The sequence below is a fragment of the Physeter macrocephalus genome, unplaced genomic scaffold (assembly GCF_002837175.3).
Source record: "Physeter macrocephalus isolate SW-GA unplaced genomic scaffold, ASM283717v5 random_1546, whole genome shotgun sequence".
Classification (NCBI taxonomy): domain Eukaryota; kingdom Metazoa; phylum Chordata; class Mammalia; order Artiodactyla; family Physeteridae; genus Physeter; species Physeter macrocephalus.
Window position 1 is genome coordinate 1,028 of NW_021146793.1, and position 21,706 is coordinate 22,733.

The following is a 21,706-nucleotide window of genomic DNA, read 5'->3' on the forward strand; positions in this document are numbered from 1 at the left end:
GCCCGCCGGCATCCTCAAGTGAAAGGTCTCAGCCTGGAAATTGCAGGAGGCTCCGGGAAGGTAGATGCGCCCGGCCTGGTGACTTAACAATTCCCCAGGCCCTTACCTGAGTTCTCCTGCCCACTGTGGGCTCCAGGGAGCTTCTCAGGGGGACCCAGGAGCTTTTCTGTCTCCCAAAGGGGTGGAAACTGGCCAAGGAGCTCCCTCTGGGTGTCTGTGCCCCCCACGTGCACTGTTGAGTTGTGCATTCTCTCAACATTTATTTAGTGCCTGTCGCATGGGCTCTGAGTCCACTTGCTTGGGTTCAGATCCCAGCCAGCCCGCTTCTCCTGTGGCCTTGGGCAGTGACTTGACCCAGAGCTGCAGCTTTGGAAGCACTGCTCGTAGAGGAGCGCATGAGCTGCGGCCAGCGTGGGATGCAGCTTGGGATAGGCACGCCCAGCGAGGGCTGAGGAAGCGTTGGCCGGAGTGGCCGGGAGCCCACAGGGGCCCAGCCTTGGGAGCCCAGGGTGCAGAGGACAGAAGCCCCCTGGGCAGGAGGAAGGAACGGTGGTGCGGAGCAGGTGGAGGAGAGCACGGGAGGCTGGAGCCTGAGGGGTGCTGGGGGCTCACGGTCTCTGCTCTCTCCTCAGTACGGCAAGAAGAAGCTGAAATACCTGCCTTACAACCACCAGCACGAGTACTTCTTTCTGAGTGAGTGCTGGGGCACCCCGCAACCACACCCGGACCCCCTTCTCACCCCAGTGTGGCCCTCTGTCTCCCCTCCCACCTGACAACCTTCCAGACCCAGAAAGTGACACCAAACCTGTGAGAGGAGAAGGGACCACAGCAGCCATCCCAGGCAAACCCCACGTGGCCCGTGATACGGAAGGGACATCGGCCCAGACACCTGCCCAGGGTCCCACACTCATGATCGCTGGGCGGGGTGCCGGCAGGTGCTGTCTGCTCCCAGCCCCCTCGTCGGGTACCGGGGCCCCGGCCGCCTCTGCCGGGGAGCTGCAGAGCTGGCACCACATGCAGGCTTCTGCCCCCGGCTCCTCCCCATCTTCCAGGCCCGCCCGGGTGAGACAGGCCTCTCTAAGTGCCTCTCCTCTCTCTCCTGCAGTTGGGCCACCGCTGCTCATCCCCTTATACTTCCAGTACCAGATCATCATGTCCATGATCGTTCACAGAGACTGGGTGGTGAGTCCAGGGGGCCCAGGAGTGTGGGGAGGAGGGCGACTGAGGCGAGTGGACCCTGGGGGCCTGCAGGGCCCCTGGCATCTCCTCCTGGGGTGGCTGCCTTGACACCCTCAGGAAGGGACTAGCTTTGAGGCTGCCAGGAGCCAGGGAGGCCATAGCACCCCAACCCTAAAGATCCCCCCGTACAGGGCACCCACTGGGAGAGCCACGGCCTCGGCAGAGCTCCTCAGAAAGTTCCTGAAGGCAACGTATGAGCCCACCCATCCAAGGCTCTGCTCCAGCCGTCGCCCTCTTGTGTCCCCGTGCAGCCCCTAAGACCCGGTGGACCGGGTCACACTGCACTCTGGTTGGTAAATGGAGAGCTGCCGGGCACTTAGTTTGCTACAGCTGCATGAGAAAGTGCCACAAACTGAGCGGCATTTCTGTTAAACGACAGAATTGCATTGCCTCACAGTTCTGGAGGCTAGAGTCCGAGATCGAGGTGTCTGCAGGGTTGGTCCTTCTTTTTTTGTTTTGTTTTGTTGGTTCATCCTTCTGAGGGCTCTGAGGAAGGATCTAGTCCAGGCCTCTCTCACTGACTTGTGGATGACCATCATCTTGTCCCTGTGTCTCTTTCCATCATCTTCCCTCTGTGTGTGTCTGTGTCTGTGTCAGGTTTCCCCCTTTGTATGAGGACACTAGTCCTAGTGGATTAGGGCCCGCCCTAATGACCTCATTTCCACTAATTACATCTGTAAGGACCCTATGTCCAAATAAGGTCCCGCTGTGAGGTCTTGGGGATTAAGACCTCAACATACTCATTTTAGGGGACATGATCCAGCCCATAACTCCAGAGAGAGAAAGGGACCCTGGAGAGGGCCGCGTAGCGTGGTGCACAGAGGTCCTTGGCTTGATGTAGATGTGCAGGCGTGGTTCTGGGGAAGAGGACGATGTGCCCGTGATGGGATGCCCTGGGTGAAGCAGTGACCCTAGGCAGAGACTGCTTTTGGCAGAGCAGGGTTCACTAGGACGGGGACAGGGCCCCTGCCCTCGGGACCAAGCGGATAGTCACTGAGTCAGTATTGCTGGTCTTTTTAAAAAAAACTTAGTTTCATAAATGAAGATATTGAAACTCTGAGAGTTTGGGACTTGCCCAAGGTGACACCGAGGGGCGGGTCAGGCACTAGAACCCAGGCCTCCCGATGCCACGGCCTGGATCCTGTCCCCACACCCCAACCACCACTGTCCCATGTTTGTACAGCAGTTGAAGTGCTTCAAAGTACTTTGTCTTACATTCTCTCCTTGGCGTTATTGGCAGAGGTGCCTGCTGATTCTGCTAAGAGGGCCAGGCCTGGGACTCTGGAGCAGGTGGGGCTGTTTGGGGAGGAGGTGGGATTCTGAGGTCTCTGCCAGCCCTGTGCTGGTAAAACCTGTACTACACTCTTCTAAGACACGCTCTTTTATCCGTACCCGCTGTGTTCCGGGAACGGTTAAGCACTGCCTCCTACGTCGTGTCATCTAACCCTGTTTTGCCAGCAAGGCAGGTACAGGCCAGAGGGAAGGAGTTTCTGGATCAGTTAAGTGGTGGAAATTGGAATCCAGATCTCCTGCACCTGAGCTCACCTGGGCCCTGGAAGGGGTCACAGCAGAAAGGGACCGCGATGCTGCTGCTGGGGGCACTTTAATCTGCTTTCATGGCAAATGACTCCTGACATGAATATTTAATCCTTTTTTCTTTTTTTTAAACTGTGTTTGTTCCCTAAGGAACAAAGCATTACCTAGGGACAGCGGGAAAGGGAATCAGACTTTGTACCTGAACCGGCTCAGGTGGCCCAGCCAGGGACATTTGATCGGGCCCCTCAGGGCAGGGCTCTCCCGCTGGGGAGTAGGGTTCAAGCTTGGGTTTCTAGTACAAAACTGTAGCTGACTGCAGCCAGGCATGGCGCCAGACCCAGCGCTCCCCTCGGGCCCACATGGGCAGAAGCACGCCCTGCGCTGTGGTTTTCTGATTTATGGTAACAGTGAGCTTAGGTGCCAAGTGCAGCTGTGACTTGGGCCAGTGGTCCTCAACAGGGACAATTCTACTGAGCCACCTGGCAACATCTGGGAGACTTTTTTTTTTTTCGGCCGCACCACGCGGCATGCGGGATCTTAGTTCCCTGACCAGGGATCGAACCCGTGCCCCCTGTAGTGGAAGCTCGGAGTCTTAATCACCGGGGAAGTCCTGGGAGACATTTCTGATTGTCACAACTCAGGGGGCATGGAGAGCTGTTGGCCTCTAGTGGGCATCCTACCATGCCCATGACAGCCCCCCACAGCTGAGAATTATCCAGCCCCAAATGCCAGCCAGCACTGCCAGTGGCTACATCCTGGGGATGTTTCCCAGGCCTCAGCTTCCTGGAGGTCCGATGTATCCAATACCACTAACTGCTCCTTCTTAGAATTCTCCCTGGGCTTCCCTGGTGGCGCAGTGGTTGAGAGTCCGCCTGCCGATGCAGGGGACACGGGTATGTAAACACATCTGTATGTAAACACAGCCCCTGCCCGGTCGCTTCTCTGGGCTTTTCTTCGTATTGTCGTCATTCTGCAAACATCCAGCCTACTGTTCTTTGCTTAGCTGACTTCCGGCGTATCCCAGCCCAGCGCAGGCGCCACCTCCTGACGGAGGCCTTTCCTAAATCAGGATCGGGTCGGGACGTCACGCCACACTCCCATCACCCCTGTAACTATGTGTCCCCTTCCATATGATATTGAAGGGATCTCTGTATAAGTCTGTCCTTCCAGACGAGGGGCTCTGAAGGACTTCCTTTTGCTCCCAGCACCTAACTCAGTCCCTGACACAGAGAAGGCATTTACTGAATGTTTGTGGAGCTTAACTGAACAGAGCTCGTTTGAAGGATGAGTTTGCTGAGCAGATAAGGGGAGAAGGAGCTTCCAGGTGGATGCAGCCAGACGCAGACACTGCAGACAGCCTGGCTGTGGGGGATGGGCTGCAGATGAGGCCAAGTCGGTGGGCAGGCATGTGAGGGCCGTGCGGCCTACTAAGGGGCTGGATTTTATCCTTTATCCCCCCGGCGGGGAAGGAGGCCCGTGATGGCTTTGAGGATCGCAGTAGCGTGGTCCAGCTTGCATGTTAGGAAGGTCTCTATGGTAGCAAAGTGATGCAGAGACCAGATTGGAGTCTTTAGAGCTCAGACTTGTGGGCTGTGCTTATTGTTGCAACAACTTCAAGCCATGCAGAATCTCGGGAGGTCGGGGGGTGTTCTTTTCCCATCCTGCAGATGGAGGAACTGAGGCACAGCTCAGAAAATTACTTACAGCTACACAGAATAGGGTGGAGCTATAATTAATAGCCAGCAGCCTGACCCGGAGCCTCTGCTCTCATCACTACCCTGCCGAGTCTCTGGGGAGAAGTGATGAGGGAGAGGAAACAGTCAGTGCAAAGGCCCTGAGGTGGGAACAAGCTGGGTCAGGGTGGCTGAGAAGAGAGTGGTCCCCAATCCCTGTGGGCTGATCTGGGTGGGATGGGAGGGCTTAGCAGGGAAAGATAGAGTCTGCTTGGAGCGAAGATGGTCCTCTGGTTGCCATGGTTATGGAGCCATTGGGGCAGCTGGGGGAGGTGCTTGCCCAGGAAGGGAGGAGAGCTTAGTGGAAGAGGGCCCAGGAGGAGAATCAGGTGTGGGAAGAGGGCCAGCAGTGTCAGAGGTTGCTGAGAGGGCCCAGAGGTGGGCGATGGATGGTGTCCCTGGCCTTTGTTGTGCTGGAGTGAATGTCCAGGAAGGAGACCCAGGTGCTGATGAGCAGTTTGTGAGCCTGCCGGTGTCAGGGGTGCGTGCAGATTGTAATGCGCCTTCAGAATCCTCGGGACCATGAAAGAGCTGCTGACCCCCGGCCCCTCCCCATGGCTGGCATCTGCTGGTCCCCATCCCTGTTTATTTCCCTAAGTGCAGAGCTTGCAGCCCGCTTCCTGTTGCTAAAACACTCAGCGTTTCCCTAGACATAAAGACAGCTGTGCACAGCCTGCACCGGCAGGCGTCGCGTCCTCAGTGGGCCTGGTGCCCAGTTTCACGCAGGCCTGTTGAGCTTTCTTGGCCCCCTTGGCCCGGCAGTGAGAGGGAGGTGCCGTGTACACACACCTGTGGTCGGGAAGCCGTAGCCGGGGGCGGGCGGGACACTCCCATATCTGTTTCTCTCCGCAGGACTTGGCCTGGGCCATCAGCTACTATGCCCGTTTCTTCATCACCTACATCCCTTTCTATGGTGTCCTGGGAGCCATCATTTTCCTCAACTTCATCAGGTGCCTGCGCTTTGCTGGTTAATAATCCCTGGGCCCTCGAGCACTGGCACCGATGGGGGCTCTGACGCGAGGCCTCCATGAGGAAAGGCTCAGAGGTCCCCAATTCCTGCCCCGGCCCCTCATCGGGGGCTGCACTCACTCGACCCCCCCACCCTCCCTGGGCTGCTCCGGGGCGGGAGGGAGGCTCCGTTCCCACCGATTCCCTGGGCCCCGTGGAGACCGAGCACGCCGGGCTCCAGTGCTGAGCCGAGCTCCCTTCCAGGTTCCTGGAGAGCCACTGGTTTGTGTGGGTCACGCAGATGAACCACATCGTCATGGAGATTGACCAGGAGCCCTACCGTGACTGGTTCAGCAGCCAGGTGAGGGTGGCCAGAGCTGGCCACCGGGGCCCTGCGGAGCCTGGACCCGAGGTCCGTGTCCTCGGTTCCCGGGAACGTGGCTGCTCAATGGGCCCGGCGCCGTCCTGCGCTTTCCTGGGGCTGCCTGTGTCCTTCCGCTGGGAGGAACAGGGCTGGGCAAGAGAGAGGGGCGGGGAGGTTTTGGAGGGACCGGTGGGGAATCTGGGCAGGGCGGTGAGACCCCTGGGTAAGGCTGGGCCTCGTGCGAAGGAGACGGGGCCCTCTGTGCTTTTGCTCTTAGCCACTCATCCCCCTTCTCCCTGACAGCTGGCAGCCACCTGCAACGTGGAGCAGTCCCTCTTCAATGACTGGTTCAGCGGGCACCTCAACTTCCAGATCGAGCACCAGTGAGCGCAGACGCAGGCGGGGAGCTGGGGGTGGGCGGAGGGCGTACAGTGGAGGGAAGTAGCCGCCAGCCTCCCCGGCAGAGGGCAGCAGGTGGGGACTGCCTCTCTCTTCCCCAGTGAGGTCCCCCCACCGACCCTAGAGCGTGTCTCCGCCCCAGCGCCCCCCGAAGCCTGGAGAGGGGTTCTCCTGCCCTGGGCCACATGGTCATGGTGACGACCACCCCTGCACGTGTGGCTTGGTATCTTCCTTGATCCCGTGAGCCTAGCAGGGCAGGTGATTGGTCCCTTTGTTGCCAGGGAACCCGAGGCCCAGCCCTCCCCCTCCACATGCCAGCCGCCCCTGTGGGCACATAGGGAGAGATGGACGGGGTCCCCTGGGCCCGGCCAGCCTCCAAGTGGGCTGTGAGAGGAGGTGGGTGCTTCCTCACACCCCGGCCCCCCGCACTCTCCCCAGCCTCTTCCCCACCATGCCCCGGCACAACCTGCACAAGGTCGCCCCGCTGGTGAGGTCCCTGTGCGCCAAGCATGGCATCGAGTACCAGCAAAAGCCACTGCTGCAGGCCCTGCAGGACATCATCAGGTAAGGGCTGGCGGGCGCGGGTGCTGGCGCCCCTTGAGGTCCGTGGGGCACAGGGAGGAGACTGAGAGGCATGTGGCTGGGCCCACCCATGGTGGAGACAGGGGCAGCAAGAGGAGCCGAGGCCCTGCTGGCACTGGTGCCCCCACCGGGCCCCTCCGTCGCTAGGAATTGCCTGGCCTCTGTGTGGGTTGGATGAGGACCTTCCCTTGGTCCTTCCACAGGGGTCTCCCGGGGAGCCCTGAGCTAGCAGGCCCGCAGGCCCCTGGCTGAGAGCTGAGAGGAGGCACCCATGCTCCCAGCCCCCCGCTTCCTGAGGCTCCCTGGTCCCTGACTGTCCCTATCCCTCTCTCTTCCCAGGTCCCTGAGGCAGTCTGGGCAGCTGTGGCTGGACGCCTACCTCCACAAATGAAGCTGCAGCCCTCCGGGCGCCCGTGGGGAAGGGGGACCAGGTGGGGATGGTGGCCAAAAAGGGAAGGGTGGGATTGGTTCAGGGGGTGTCATGAGGCTGTGGTACCTGCTGGCTCACAGACTCTGGGTTCGGTCTTTCCTGTTTTGCTCTCTGGTTTCGCTGCCTTCGCCCCTCCCCCCCAGCACCCTCCCTCCTGGGGCCTGCCCTGTCGGCCCGGCTCTCCCCACCTAGGAGCAGAGCCAGGTGGCTCCAGCCCGGCCATTACCCTCTGCCCCTAAGCATCTGCCAGACCAGAGGTGCACAGGTGCAGCCTGTGGCCCCCACCCCCTTGCACCTGGCCTCCAGGCCTCACACCGCCTTCTGTTCTCCCTCAGATGCTCTCGAGGTGTGCAGGGCTGGGTCCTAGCCAGCAGGACGGCTCCCTGAGCCTGCAAGCCTGGCTCCACCCTCTCTGACGGCCGTCTGCCGTCTGCCCCTATGTGGGGCGGCGTGCTTTGTGCCCGGGTCTCCTTCCCACCGCCAGGATCGGTACTTGGGGCGTCCCTGCAGGCCCCACTTTCTCTTCAGATGTCTTCCGCCCCTGGGCCCTGACGCCAGCCTCCCTGTGCCCGTAGCGCAGCCAGCTCAGGCCTCGGGGCCCAGGGAAATGTCCTCCTGGCCCCACCGGAGCCCTCTGACCCAGGGCTCAAGCAGTTCCATCCTGCTGCCTCCCAGCTCCAGAGCCTGGGACTTTGGGTCCAAGGGGGCGTGCCACAGATGGGCTTCGCAGAAGCAATGGCCAGGTCAGGGGTCAGCCAGCCTGTAGGCTCAGCCCTGTCCCGCCATCCCTGTTCAGATGTTTGTCCTGGTTGAGGGGCCTAAAATTCTGGAGCAGTCAGACCCTTCCCCGGAGTGCTCCGTTACCTGCCAGGCAGTGCCAGCCAGTCCCTGGCTGCTTGGCCCGTGCAGACTTGGGTCCCACAGGCTGCAAGCGGGCACTGGAGCCTGCGGGCTCATCCCAGCCCCTCCCCAGGTTGGGGCTGCCCGCGTGGACACTCTCTTTCACCGTCTTCTATGCTGTCGTGTCTTTTCCTGTTTTTTTAACCTTTTGCTACAGGATGCATTCCGACGGGGGTGGCAACGGGACTGGGCCATGTGACAATCTGCCTGTTACCACCCGCCCCTCGCAGCCTCCCCAGGCCCCACAGTGGGTTGAGCTGGGCTCACTCACTGAGGCCATGGTGGCCCTGAGTGTCGGGAGGCAGAGAAGGAAGGAGTCTCAGAGGAGGTGACCCTGAGGAGCCGGGGGTTTGGGGGGGACCTAGTGGGACAAGGAGGGGTTGGGGCTGGAGGCCAGACAGCTGAGGGGACAGGAAAGTGAGAGGGGAGGGTGGGGAGCTTGGTGCCACTGGGAGGATCCAGAGCTGCTGCATTTGGAAATTAACCCACTAACCATTATGTAGCTCCAGGGGAGGGCGGGACAGGAACCAGCTGGCCAGCCAGGAGGGACCCGTCCTGGCTGGTGATGGACCTTCGGGTTGCCATGGCAACGAGGGTCCACCTGAGGCCCTCCCACTGAGAACACACTGGCCAGAAGAGCCGCTGTCCCTCCCCTGGGGCAGAATGGATCCATAGGGAACTGATCTTAATTTTTATCATGTTGCTTCCCCACCCCTACATTTTTGGAAATAAATGAAGTGACTTTATTCTCACTTCCTTGATCAGCGCTGGCCTGGTGCTTCTCCGTGTCCTGCATGCTGATGCTGGGTGGGGTGTCGGTGGAGGGTGGAGGAGGGGGCCCATGTTGCACTGGGAGCCCTTTTCCTCTGTCCACCCCTCCCCAACCCCCTCCCCCCGCCACGCCTGTGCTCGGGAGAGGACTTCCTCTCCCCTTCCCCGAAGTGCACTCCAGGCCAGGAATTTTGGACAAATGGCCCAAATAAATGAGCCCTCCTTCCTCTTCCTGGGGACTGGGGACTCTCCGCAGCTCCCGCAAAACCACCACCGGAGTGAGGCTTTCCGGAAGGTCTCTGGGGGGCAGCAGGGGGCTGGCACAGGCCACCTTCCTGACATCCTCATTCCCCCTCCCCCTCCCCCTTTAGGTACCAGTTGTCTGCCCACAGGCCCACGTCAGCTGGCTTCTGCTGAACTCCCCCTCTTACCCGTTTCTGGTCACTGTACCGAGAGCTGGGGGCAAAGAAAGCCCTGGGGACCAGATGTCTTGTGGCCGCCGTGCCCGTGCAGTGGCTCATTCAGTCCCCAAGCCTGGAAAGAGTCCATAGGAATGCGCCAGGGGCACTCGTGCAGTTTGCCTCCCAGTGGCTCCCACGCTGCTCTCTGATGGCCCTGCTCTGGGCTGGCTCAGCTGGCAGGTCAAGCTGGGTGTGCCGGGGAAGAGCCAAGAGGTTCACGGGGGCCAGAATCCCAGAGGCTCCCCACCTGGCCTTGCATCTCCTCCCAGCAGGGCTGGGGAGGGCTCCAGACTAGACACTTGCCCTCCCTCTTGCTTTGCCTATGACCTCGGTATAGCCGGCAGGGACAGCCAGCTGATCCAGGTGGGGTGTGTGTGTGATTCCCCTGTGGGCACAGACTGTGGAGTAGGACCTAGGATTCCAGAAGCCTCGAGCCAGGAGGCAAAGACCCAGCCCTGGCTCACTGAGTGGCCTTGGGTGAGTCCTTTGCCCGCCCCAGCCTTCAAGGCCGAAGTCTCCCCATCTGTACAGAGAAGGCATTGGGCTACAGGGCTCCAAGGACGCTGTCATCTCCCAACACTGTGAGCCCTTGGCCTTGCCCTGCCTGGACACCCATTAGAAGCCTTCAAATATTGGGGAACAGACCTTTCATCCTTCTTACCTGTGCCTGTGTTCTGCCTCCTACCTGGGCTGGGCCTCGCACCCTGACTCGCAGGATGGTAGAGTACACACACACCTCTGTACCCCTGCCAGCTGTAAGTCCAGCATCCGTCACCAGTGACAACCAGGATCCCAGGAGGGGAAGGAGAGTGGTGGCTCTGAGGGCATCAGGTAAATCTTGGCCCAGGTTGATGGGCACCTGGGTCTTCTGTGACTTCTTCCCCCACCCCCACTCCCCGCCTTGCCCTGATGTATTACCCTTGGGGCAAGAAACTGGGGACACCCATACCTGCTCTCTGTCCAAGCGCCCCTCCCGTCCCCATACCCTGCTGAGGCTCTTGCCCAACCCAGAATCGCGGGTTTCTCATCCCCACCCCTTGCCAAAGTCATGACACCCTAACGTGCAAGGCCGAGTGGTCACAGGACCAAACCTCCATTCACAGGTGAGGAGGCTGAGGCCACGCGGTGCAGCAGCTCAACCCCGGCTCTTCACCCTGCACTCCGCCTGGCCATGTCCTTCACCGCCGCGAGGGAAGGGCCGTTTCCCAGACCGTGGGCTCTTCCCGCCCCATCAGGCCAAATGTCAGACCGCTCCTGAGAGGCCCAGCGGCTGGGTGGACGAGGTGGAGACGTGCAGGGAGTTAGTCCCTATGGAGGGGATAAGAGCTCACCCATGGCGGGCGGCTACCCTGATAAGAGTATATCAGCTTTGTGGGTGGCGTGGGCATGTGCTGGGCACCAGGCCCAGAGGAGGGGCTGGCAGAGCAGCCTGGACTGGGTTTGGACCTGGAGCCCCGGAGGTGGTCACTGGCTTGACAAGTTCCTCAGGCGTCCAGTGGGACACTCAGACCCACTTGGCCCACTGGGAGGAGAGAGGAGGCCTTTGGTGAGAGGGGCAGGGCGGAGGTGGCAGCCACCTAGACTGGGCACAGACGGCCCTCAGGAGTGACAGGCTACCGCTCCTGTGACACAGTGCCTTGGGGACTCCTCAGCTGTCCCAGCCATGCCATCCCCGGAGAGGTGTGCCCCTCTGGACAGGACGCACCTTCTCACCCCTAGTCTGAGTCTGAGATGGAAATGATTAGCTGTGGATCCAGTGGGGTACCTACACCATCTATGAAGAAACCGAGGCCTGGAGGGGGAAGGCAGGGCCCAGGCAGGTCTGGAACTACTAGCCCGTGCATAAACAGAACAAGAGAATACCTAGCATGCTAGGACTTAAAGATCATGTCTCTACTGTCCTCTGCTATTATACATTTCTTTGAATTTTGAAGGCATTGGGGTCTTTCTTCCAAATTATCTGGTTTAAGAGCAAGTATCCAGGAGGACTAGTGACAGGTACCAGGGGCTTGGAAAGGGCCAAGGAGATGGAGGCAGCCAGGTGCTCCAGGACGTGTGTGGGGGAGGGGTGGGGCGGGAAAGACCCACCACCTGTCCAGTCATATAACCTACCAGCTGCTCCCAACATTACAGGCAGGGGCTGGGTCTTGTGAATCTCCTTTTCCCGCATCTGCCCAGGCCAGCTCACAGAAGACTCTGATTAAATGCTGGTTGACTGAAGGGGGCAAAAGGCATGGCTTCCCTAAGGAGTTTTGCTTTTCCTCTGGGCCCAAGACCGTGCAGACCGTAAAGCAGGGACACGGCCTTTCTTAGAGATTCCGCCAAGGCCCTTCCCTCCTTCCTTGTACAGACCCAGCCCAGGCTCCGTGACTGCATAAGAAACCTATAGACATAGAAGGGGGAACTCAACTAGGGAGAGGGGTGGTTGACTTGTCCTCAGGGGTTCCAGCATGGGGGACAGAGAGGGACAAGGGCAAAGATGACCCACCAGTGAAGGATTTCAGGCAATAGGGAGTGGGGTGGCTAACTGAGGCTAGGGGGCCTTCCCAATGGTGCTTTAAGCAAGTTAACTAGGCAACTACCCATTTGCAGTTGTGAGGGCACACTGCCCTCAGCCACCACCAGGGGCAGCACGGAGCTCGGCCTGCCCCACATTGGTGCAGATGCTCCAGGTACCTCTGGGGGGCGTTGCAGGCTCAGCGTTCCCGCTGGGTGGGCACCCGCTGTCCCTGAGTCTAGTGTGTTAGCATTTCCCTGATAAGGGCATCAGAGTCACTGCAGGAAAGGCATTGACCATCTGCCCAGGGGGACTGCCATCCCAGGGCCCACAAGGCACCAGGAGTCAGCAGGTGGCCACAGGAAGGGGGGACTCCCACAAAGAGAACAGCCCGTGCAGGGGCCCTGGAAGTGGGACTTGCCCTGGACACAAGGATTTGCTCTCAGGGCAGGAAGTACCTTTCAAGGACAAAACAGCCTTGGAGGCAGCCAAGTGCTTTTCTCAGGTGAGAGCAGGTGATGGCCCCAGGGCCATGGACTCTGTGCAGAACATTAAAAAAATAAACGTCTAAGGGGCTTCCCTGGTGGCGCAGTGGTTGAGAGTCCGCCTGCCGATGCAGGGGACGCGGGTTCGTGCCCAGGAAGATCCCACATGCCGCGGAGCGGCTGGGCCCGTGAGCCATGGCCGCTGGGCCTGCGTGTCTGGAGCCTGTGCTCCGCAACGGGAGAGGCCACAACAGTGAGAGGCCCGCGAACCGAAAAAAAAAAAAAAAAAGTCTAAGCCCTATTGATGGAGCCCCTAAGCAAAGAGCCCTCTACATAGCATCCTTTTTTTTTTTTTTTTTCAAATCATCCCTTTGATCTTCCATCACTCTAGGAGGTCATACTATTACTCAAAGAGATTGCATAACTTCCCCAAGGTCACAGCTTAGAGTCCAGGCAGAGGCAGGTCTTTCCCTTGGCTGCCTGATTCCAGAGAAGAGGGGGTGGAAGCTGCGTGGAGGGGGTCAGGGTGGGGCTGGGTGGTCCCTGGAAAGACTGGACAAGAATTGCAGTACCTGCACCTCTTCCACCTCCTGTAGGGAACCCAGTCCGGGGCCATGGGAGCCCAGACAAAGAGTGGGGAGCGATCCTGCAGCTGGTGGGGAGATTCCGGCTCCCACTCCAGAAAGTCCCTCAGAGTAATTCTAGCTCAGCATTTCAATTTTTTTTTTTTTTGAAGCTGCTGACATTTCTTCAAATGAAATCTTCTGCTCAGCTTGGAGCTGCCGAAGTGTGTGTGTACTGGGAGCGGAGGAAGCCCTTCTTCCCACCCTCAGGAAGCCCCAAGAGGCAACTCAAATCCCTCCCCAGAAGTGTCCAAACACCACAGGCCCAGGCCAACCACACCCATCTTCCAGATGAGGAGCCCATGGCTTATTAGTGAAGGACAGCGTTGTGCTCTCAGACTCTAGGGACGGAAACAGCCCCTTCCCAGGGGTCCCGCCTGAATGGTTCACTGCGGGCAAGCACCTGGCCCCGGGCAGGCACTGGGGGGATCCGGATCACCTCCTGTAGGCCACTGAGCGTGGTCAGCTGCACCCCCACAGGTGTGATGCCAAGTGTGGGTCGGAGATCAGCAGGGGGCCCACTGCCCGTGGTCCTCTGAGGCCCCTCAGTGCTGAGGCTGAGGCTGCAAGAAGCCAGCGCAGATCCAGGACAGGGGTGCCTCTTGTGCCCCCCGGGGGCGCCTGCAGACATGGCGCTCAGCCCTGAGCCCTCGTCTGCCACCAGCCCCTGTCCCACTGTGCAAAGGAGTAAAGTGAGGTGAACCCAGCGTGATCTGCCAAGGTTGCTGGTGAGTGGGTGAAGAACAGGAGGGGACCAGGCCCTCAGGTGATCTGAGCCCAAGGCAGATGCCAGCTCCCTGACCCAGAGTGGAGGGGAACTCGGAAAGCCACCATCCACCACTACCCCCTCGCCCCGCCAAGGGCCTGATGGCCCAAGGATCTGAACTCCAGCTCCAAAATTCATGCAAATTCAATACTCTACTCCATAATATATCTGGGTTTGTTTTTATATAAAAATAACCTTTTTCCCTAAATTTTTGCACTAGGAAAACATGCCATGCTCACCGTGTGGCTTTATATACCATGCCCCCAGCCCTGGTCCCGTGGGGTCTAGAGCCATGGCCTGAGGGTTGTGGAGCAGGCGGGGAGGGGGCCCAGGACGGCGGGCAGGGTCCTCAGGCGGAGGCAGGGCAAGGTGGGGGCAGGTGGGGGAGCCCGTCTGGGTGGCTGGGTGGCGCTGGGGCCCTGGGTGCCGCTGCCTTCACTGGTGGAGGTAGGCTTCCAGCCACATGTTGCCAGACTTCTTCAGGGACCTGGGCGGAGGGGGGCAGGAAGAGGTAAGGGACTCAAGTGCAAATATTAACCCCCTCCCCCCACGATGATGAGTGTGAGTAGAGATGTCCCCGTTCCCCGGTGAGTCCCTGTCCCCTGGGGCAGGCAGCTGGGTGGGGCTGGAGGGGAGGATTGGGAGAGGAGGCTACACTCTCATTAACTGGAGCGGGACCTAGACCTTGAGTCGGGAGGGGGGCAGCCAAGGCCAAGTCCAGGCAGAAACCAGGGTGGGCCTGTCTCTCCTTCACCCAGCTCTCTCTGTTGCTTCCTCCTGCTGAGCCCCGCGACCCAGAGATCTGTTAAGGCTTGGAATCTGCCCACCAGGAGCCTGACGTCAGGCAGAGGAACCAGAAACATCAAGAACTTGCTAGGAAACCCTGTGCCAGGTGTCCTAAAGGGGCCATGCCAAGTGGCAGGGGCCCCAAGGATTGGGCTGGGGAGGGCCATGAAGGAGAAGTAGGCGGGACTTCCCTGGTGGCACAGTGGTTAAGAAACTGCCTGCCAATGCAGGGGACACGGGTTTGAGCCCTGGTCCAGGAAGATCCCACATGCCGCGAGCAACTAAGCCAGTGCGCCATAACTACTGAGCCTGCGCTCTAGAGCCCGCGAGCCATGACTACTGAAGACTGCGCACCTAGAGCCCGTGATCGCAACAACAGAAGCCACCACAATAAGAAGCCCGCGCACTGCAACGAAGAGTAGCCCCCGCTCACCGCAACTAGAGGAAGCCCATGCGCAGCAACAAAGACCCAACACAGCCAAAAATTAATTAATTAATTTTTTAAAAAATGGAGAAGTGTTCCAACACCAGTATAGAAGGAAGGGCATCCAAGTAAAGGGAACAGCATGTGCTAAGGCACAGAGGTGGAAGAGCTCTGGCTGAGAATCTGGCCTCTGTTCCCTACTGCCAAGGCTACCATCAGGGCCAAGCCATGTCATCCCTGGACGGCTGCAGGAACCCCCACTCTGCTCTTTCTGCCCCATCAGTACATTCCCACAGTCAGAGCACCTTTCCAAAATCGTGCCCCTCCTCCACTCAGCAACTCTCCCACACACCTAGCACACTCCTGCCTCAGGGCCTTTGCACGGCTATTCCCTTGCCTCAAATCTTCTTCCCCTAGATGTCTCCATGGCCAGCCCTCTCCCCTCCTCCCTGTCTTGCTCACACATTGCCTTCTTAATACCACCCACCGTGCCACCCCACTAAAAATTGCAACCCTGCCTGGCATCACCCAGTCCCTCTCCTGCCCCCACCCTCAGGTTTTGTGGTTTGGTTTTGTTTTTTTTGCCGAAGCACTTCTCCCCTTCTCACGTTTTCTGTAATTTACTTATTTTAACTGCCTTTTTTCTGTTTCCCCCGCTCAGATGTCAGCTCCCGGAAGGCAGGGATGTCAGCCTGTTTTGCTCACTGATGTATCTGTAGCACCAAGGACAGGGCCTGGGCCTATGGTAGGTGCTCCCTAAACCCTGGCTACGTGGGCGGACACTGGGAAGGGAGGTCACGGGCTGAGGGCAGAAAGGCTGATCGCAAAGGCCTTGGATGCCAGCTTCTACAGAGGAGCCCACGTGAGCTCAGAGAGCCAGGTGGGTGCTCAGGACAGGGCTGAGCAGGCCGAGGGTGGGCAGGGGCCCCCAGGGAGCCACCGTGAGCGGAGAACCCTTACCCGATGATGTCCACCAGGGCGGTGAGGAAGGGCTTCACCTCGTAGCTGAGGCCGTGCTTGGCGCACAGGGCCTTGACCAGCGGGGCCACCCTGCGGTAGTTGTGCCTTGGCATGGTGGGGAAGAGGCTGGGGGCGGGGAGAGCGTGTGCTGGCACCCCTGCCCACCCATCACCCCCCGGGCCCCGCTCCCCACCTCTCCCGGGCCCTCCAGGAAATCCGGGGCTCACGTCTCGGCCTCCCTGGGGGAAGACTGGACAGAGAGGCTCAGGCCTCACTCCCACCCCCGGGGGCCCCCTGGGCCCGCGCTCACTGGTGCTCGATCTGGAAGTTGAGGTGTCCGCTGAACCAGTCAAGGAAGAGAGAGGGCTCCACGTTGCAGGTGGCTGCCAGCTGCCCGGAGCGGGCGGGGCACAAGTGAGGGGGCTGGCACGGAGCCCGCCCCCGTGGCAGCCCCATCAGCGCCCCCATGCCTCTCCACTGGGACCCCACCCCCACCCCCAGGATGGCCCCCGCCTCTGCTGCCCACCTGAGAGCTGGCCCAGTCCCGGTGCTTCTCGTGGCCGATCTCCTTGGGGATGTGGTTCATCTGTGTGATCCACACGAACCAGTGGCTCTCCAGGACCCTGTGAGGGGAGGCTCAGGCACTACCCCATGTCCAGCTGGCCACTCAGACCTGGGCTTCAGCTTCCCCATCTGTACTACGGGATTGCGGCCACCCCTCCCCGCTAGTGTTTAAAGCAGCTGAGTGGTGCAGGGGCCATTGCCAGGCTGAACCCAGAGTTGCCCTAATCAAGACGGGGGGCACCCCCGGGGCCGCTTGTGAGCCAGGTTGCTTCCCTGAGGCCTGCCACCCCCAGGATCTTGCCACTCAACAACCCAGGGAGACAGTACTGTCCCCATTCTGCAGATGGGGACATGGAGGGCTGTGGTCAGGGGCCCCTGCCGCCTGTGTGTGAGCTCCCCACACCCTGCCATGCCAAACCTGGCCATACCTGACAGCCACAAAGAGGAACAGCGCCCCAGGAACACCGTAGAAGGGAATGTAGGAGAAGAGGAAGCGGGCGTAGAAGCTGGCAGCCCAGAGCAAGTCCTGTAGAGGAGGGAGGAGGAGGGCAGAGGCCTCGAGGCAGCCGGGAAGGGGAGCTGGGTCATCCACCTTCGGCTTTTCATGTGCCTCGGACGGGCACGTCACCGCCCCTCTCTGGGCCTGGGTGTCTCAGCCAAGTAAGTGGATAGGATCCTTACCCTGCCAGCCTCAGGGGGCTGACCATGGAGGTGAAGGTGCTGTGCAGGGGTGCGGGCTGAGGGAAGCCTTGCCCGGGAAGACAAATGCCTGGCAGAGGGGGCCCAGTGGATCCCTAGTTCCAGGGAGGACACCCCACCGTGAGAGACCCACAGCACGCCCTGTGCATACGCCCACTCTCCCCCTGCAACCACACACAGGCACACACTCACTCCCCCTGCGAGGTGCACACGCCTACCGAACCATCACAAGCACACCTGTTTGCGTTGGTTGAGAGGGGCTGCCCCCTGACGCCCCACCTCCTGCCACCACAGCTGTGCGCCCAGGGGAGCCGGGCAGGGACCCCACTCACCGTCCACTGCATGCACACCAGCATGTACGCCAGGTTTTCCACCTCGAAGTTCACCAGGGTGAGCAGCGGCGGGCCGACTGCAAGGAGGGGCGTGAGAGGGCTCAGGGGCGGGGCGGGGCGCGGGGAGGGGGGAGGGGCGTGAGAGGGGGGAGGGGCGTGAGAGGGCTCAGGGGCGGGGCGGGGCGCGGGGATGGGGGAGGGGCGCTGTTCCTCGGGGAACGCCAGCGGCACTTGGCGCCGGTCCCATCCTGCTGGGCTGAGCCCGCATCACCCACAAGGCCTGGTCCTCGCTCATTCCCTCCGTGTCTGAGCCTCTCCAGGCTGCTGCTCGCCCGGCCACCTCCTGTGCCTCTTCAGCAGGTCGGCAGCAGCCTTACACATCCGCGCCCTTTAATCCTCACCTTGTTGCCCCAACGACTGCCCTAGAGCTCTGGATCGCCCTGAGGTGAGGGTAGGAAGGAACTCTGAAAGCTCCAGGCAAGGCTGTGGTTGCTCCCTTCTGCCGGAAGGTACCCCAGGCAGAGGGAAGGGCTGGGGCAAAGTCCTGGCGATGGAAGTCGGCATGGGCTGCAGGCTCGGGCGACCAGAGAGAGGCCGGGAGAGACCTGGAGGTGCCGTGCTGAGGGGGCTGGAAGCCGTGAGATGGACCGTGCAGGCCCCAGCATGGCCCCCACCCCCAGGGGGACAAGCCGACACTCACTCAGGAAGAAGTACAGGTGCTGGTGGTTGTAGGGTAAGTATCTGCGCTTCTTCTTGCCGTACTGTGGGGACAGGCAGCCGTTGGGGAGGGCGGCTCTCCAGGCCCTCCTTGTCCCAGGCAGGGTCAGGGGGCCGGCTGGGAACCAGGGGCCAAGGCAACTCTGGATTCTAGCCAACTGGGAAAGGGGGAAGGGGTACCCCCAGAGCAGGGGCTCAGCCTGGAGCTACGGTCGGGGGCTGGGTCAGGGGCTGGGCCACAGCAGGGGGTTCAGGGACTACCAGTTCCCCTCTGCTGCAGGCCCAGCCCGAGGGTGTCCGCCATGCACCTCGACGGACGACTCCCCCAGAAGGAAGACGGGCGCCACGGTCACATCCGGGTCCTTGTGGAAGATGTTGGGCTTGGCGTGGTGCTGGAAGTGGCGATGGTTCCACCAGTTGGCAGAAGCACCCTGTCGGGGGAGGAACGGGGGTGAGCAGTGCAGTCCTTGGTGCGCAGGAAGGGGATCCAAGACAGGCCCAGCCCAGGACCAGTTCCTAGCAGGTCCAGTATTCAGGGCTGACTTCTCCATTATACACAGGGCCTCGGGCCCCTGAGAGTCAGAATTCAGCCCTGCCGGAGCTGAGTCCAGAGTGCCGGGCAGCCCCTTGGCCAGGACTTCCGTATGGAGCCAGGTCACTCCCCACCTCCAGGCCTATTTCCCTGATCATAAGACGGTGCTGAGGATGGACGGAGAGGCACGTGCTTCAGCACGTGTGGTGGAGTCTCAGCTCTCTGCCAGCACCGGGCGTGAGGCTCCACCCCCCCTCATCCTCTGCTCGTCTCCTGTTTGCATGTGTTGTGCAGAGGGGAACACTTCTGTTTTGGGACAGTAAGAAGTGGTCCCTACCATATGACCCAGCACTCCGCCCCTACGTGTGTACCCAAGAGAAATGAAAACAGAGCCACACAAAGACTTGTACACAAACGTTCCCAGCAGCATTATTTAAAATAACCAAAAAGTGGAAACAACCCAAAGGTCCATCGACTGATGAATGGATAAATACAATATGGCAGATCCATACAATGGAATATGTTTGGCCATGCCATAAAAAAGTGTGAAATACTGACACGTGCTACAACGTGGATGAACCTGGAAAACACGAGGCTAAGTAAAGAAGCCAGCCACAAAGGATTCCATTTATATGAAATGTCCAGCACAGGGAAATCCACAGACAGAAAGATGAGTGGTTACCTAGTGGGGTGAGGGGGTTGGGAGGTGATGGCTAAGTGGTGTGGGGTTTCTTTGAAAGGGGGAAGGGGTACCCCCAGAGCAGGGGCTCAGCCTGGAGCTACGGTCGGGGGCTGGGTCAGGGGCTGGGCCACAGCAGGGGGTTCAGGGACTACCAGTTCCCCTCTGCTGCAGGCCCAGCCCGAGGGTGTCCGCCATGCACCTCGACGGACGACTCCCCCAGAAGGAAGACGGGCGCCACGGTCACATCCGGGTCCTTGTGGAAGATGTTGGGCTTGGCGTGGTGCTGGAAGTGGCGGAAGTTCCACCAGTGGGCAGAGAAGCCCTGCAGGGGAGGGGGCTCTCAGGAGTGGGGCCAGGCCGTGCCCCCCTCTCCATGGCAACCGCACACTCGCGCAGACCCAGTGCGGCCCCCCCACTAAGCCCCTGGCTGCCCACCACCCGCCCACAGCCTCACCTTCAGCTGCCCCATCACAAACTGCTGGGCCACATGGTTCCACCGGGACTTCCTGAAGATGGAGGTGTGGCCCAGGTCATGCTGCAGACACCAGCTCTGGGCCTGGGGAGACGCAGGGTCAGGAGCCGAGGCAGGGAGCCGCCTGGGGCCCAGCCCTGGGCCCCGGCCAGCCCTCCCAGCTCGCAAGGCACCCCCAAAGCTGGCACTCCACTCTAGACCCTAGTAGGCCAGTTTCCTCGGGAGGTCCAGGGACTGCGGGTCTGTCACGGAGCTGTAGCCGGCAGCCGTCCGGCTCTCAGCCGTGGGCTCCCTCTGGGCTTATTAAGTAAAGAGCTTCCTTCGCATATTTAAACTGCAGCTTGACCCACAGATACACACTTATGGGACTGGCCATTCATTCATTCATTCATTCATTCAGCAAATATGTCCTGAGCGTCCATGTGTGCCAGGCCCTGTGTCTGCTGGTCAGTTTAGGTGGCTGCAAGATAGTGCTGGGGTCACCTGGGAGACGGCCAGGATGAGGGCGGCGAGGGTGCTGGGCACCCAAGCTTCCTTCGCATATTTAAACTGCAGCTTGACCCACAGATACACACTTATGGGACTGGCCATTCATTCATTCATTCATTCAGCAAATATGTCCTGAGCGTCCATGTGTGCCAGGCCCTGTGTCTGCTGGTCAGTTTAGGTGGCTGCAAGATAGTGCTGGGGTCACCTGGGAGACGGCCAGGATGAGGGCGGCGAGGGTGCTGGGCACCCAGCCGGGGCCGAGGAGGTAGATGATGAGCCAGGCGAGCAGCTCCATGGCCAGGATGTGGCCCAGCAGGAAAGCGAAGAAGGTGGGCTTGGCCTCAAACAGCTTCATGTCCTCGACCGCCTGGCGCAGGGCTCGGAAGTCCTCGATCAGCTGGGCCTGCCACAGCGGAGCGGCTGGTCGGCCGAGGAAGCGAGGGAGGCCCCAGGCGTCCCTGGAAGCCCCCCAGCAGCCACTCCTCCCAGTGTCAGACCCAGTGGGTCTGTGGCCGAAGGGGATGGAGGGACGAGAGTGCCCAGCCTGGGGTGTGAGCTGGGTTGCTGGCTGGCGGCAAAGGCTCCTCCGCCACCCACAAAAGGTGTGGGGTACCTGAGAAGCAGGGAAAACCCCGAGAGGGCGGCTCATCAAAATCCTTGTCATAGATGGGGATGCGGGGCCCAGAGCAGGGAAGGGGCTTGCCTGGGGTACCCCAGCAAATGCTGGCGCAGGTGTCCCCACAGGTCTGCCTACCACTGTCTGCCCAGGAAGGGATGGCAGACCCAGCCTTGGCCCCAGGGCCCCTTGGGATAATTCGAATGAAGCTGCTACTGGCAATGCCCTCCATCCCCTCCAGCCCCCGACTGGGGGCTTAGCCTCCACCAGGGCCCTGCTCACATTCTGGGGTCCATCCTGGCTGGGCTCCTCCGGGGCCAGCTCTCCAATCAGCAGGGGCTGCAGGAACTTGCGCACAAAATTGAGGTCCTGGTGGAAGGCGTGGAAGGCATCCTGAAGGAGAGTAGACAGTCAGGTGGACAGACAGACCGCGGGAGTAGCACCCAGAGGCAGAAGGCAGAGACAAAGTGGAAGGGCTGTTGATGGAAGGGCAGAGCAGACAGACAGACAGACAGGCAGGCAGGCAGGCAGTCAGGTGGTTTTTTAGCAGTCACAGAAATAGGACCACACGGGTCAGCCTTGCCTGTGAGCCCTCCCTGGTGCTCCCCAGGCCTTGGGTGCCCCAGGGGACATCCCTCGCCTGCCAGTCTCCAGCTGTTTCATGCCACCATGGGGCCCTTCCCCAAATTTGGTTGGGTA

The 21,706-nt window shown here is 60.4% G+C and overlaps 2 protein-coding genes across 2 annotated transcripts; one reads left to right on the forward strand and one right to left on the reverse strand.

Annotated features, from left to right (window-relative positions):
• Positions 1 to 453: 453 nt before the first annotated feature.
• On the forward strand, positions 454 to 7,312 carry LOC102993101 (acyl-CoA 6-desaturase; the record flags this gene model as incomplete). Its single annotated transcript, XM_028487054.1, has 7 exons — positions 454 to 693; positions 1,106 to 1,182; positions 5,361 to 5,458; positions 5,721 to 5,817; positions 6,124 to 6,203; positions 6,658 to 6,783; positions 7,141 to 7,312. Coding segments are annotated over 7 exons (770 nt in total), but the record flags the coding sequence as incomplete, so codon positions are not given.
• Positions 7,313 to 13,870: 6,558 nt separating this feature from the next.
• FADS3 (fatty acid desaturase 3) lies at positions 13,871 to 21,418 on the reverse strand (the record flags this gene model as incomplete). The annotated part of the gene is made up of 11 exons (XM_028487051.2): positions 13,871 to 14,221; positions 15,905 to 16,030; positions 16,215 to 16,294; positions 16,431 to 16,527; positions 16,897 to 16,994; positions 17,500 to 17,576; positions 18,200 to 18,260; positions 19,630 to 19,752; positions 19,885 to 19,986; positions 20,597 to 20,794; positions 21,290 to 21,418. Coding segments are annotated over 11 exons (1,143 nt in total), but the record flags the coding sequence as incomplete, so codon positions are not given.
• Positions 21,419 to 21,706: the final 288 nt, after the last annotated feature.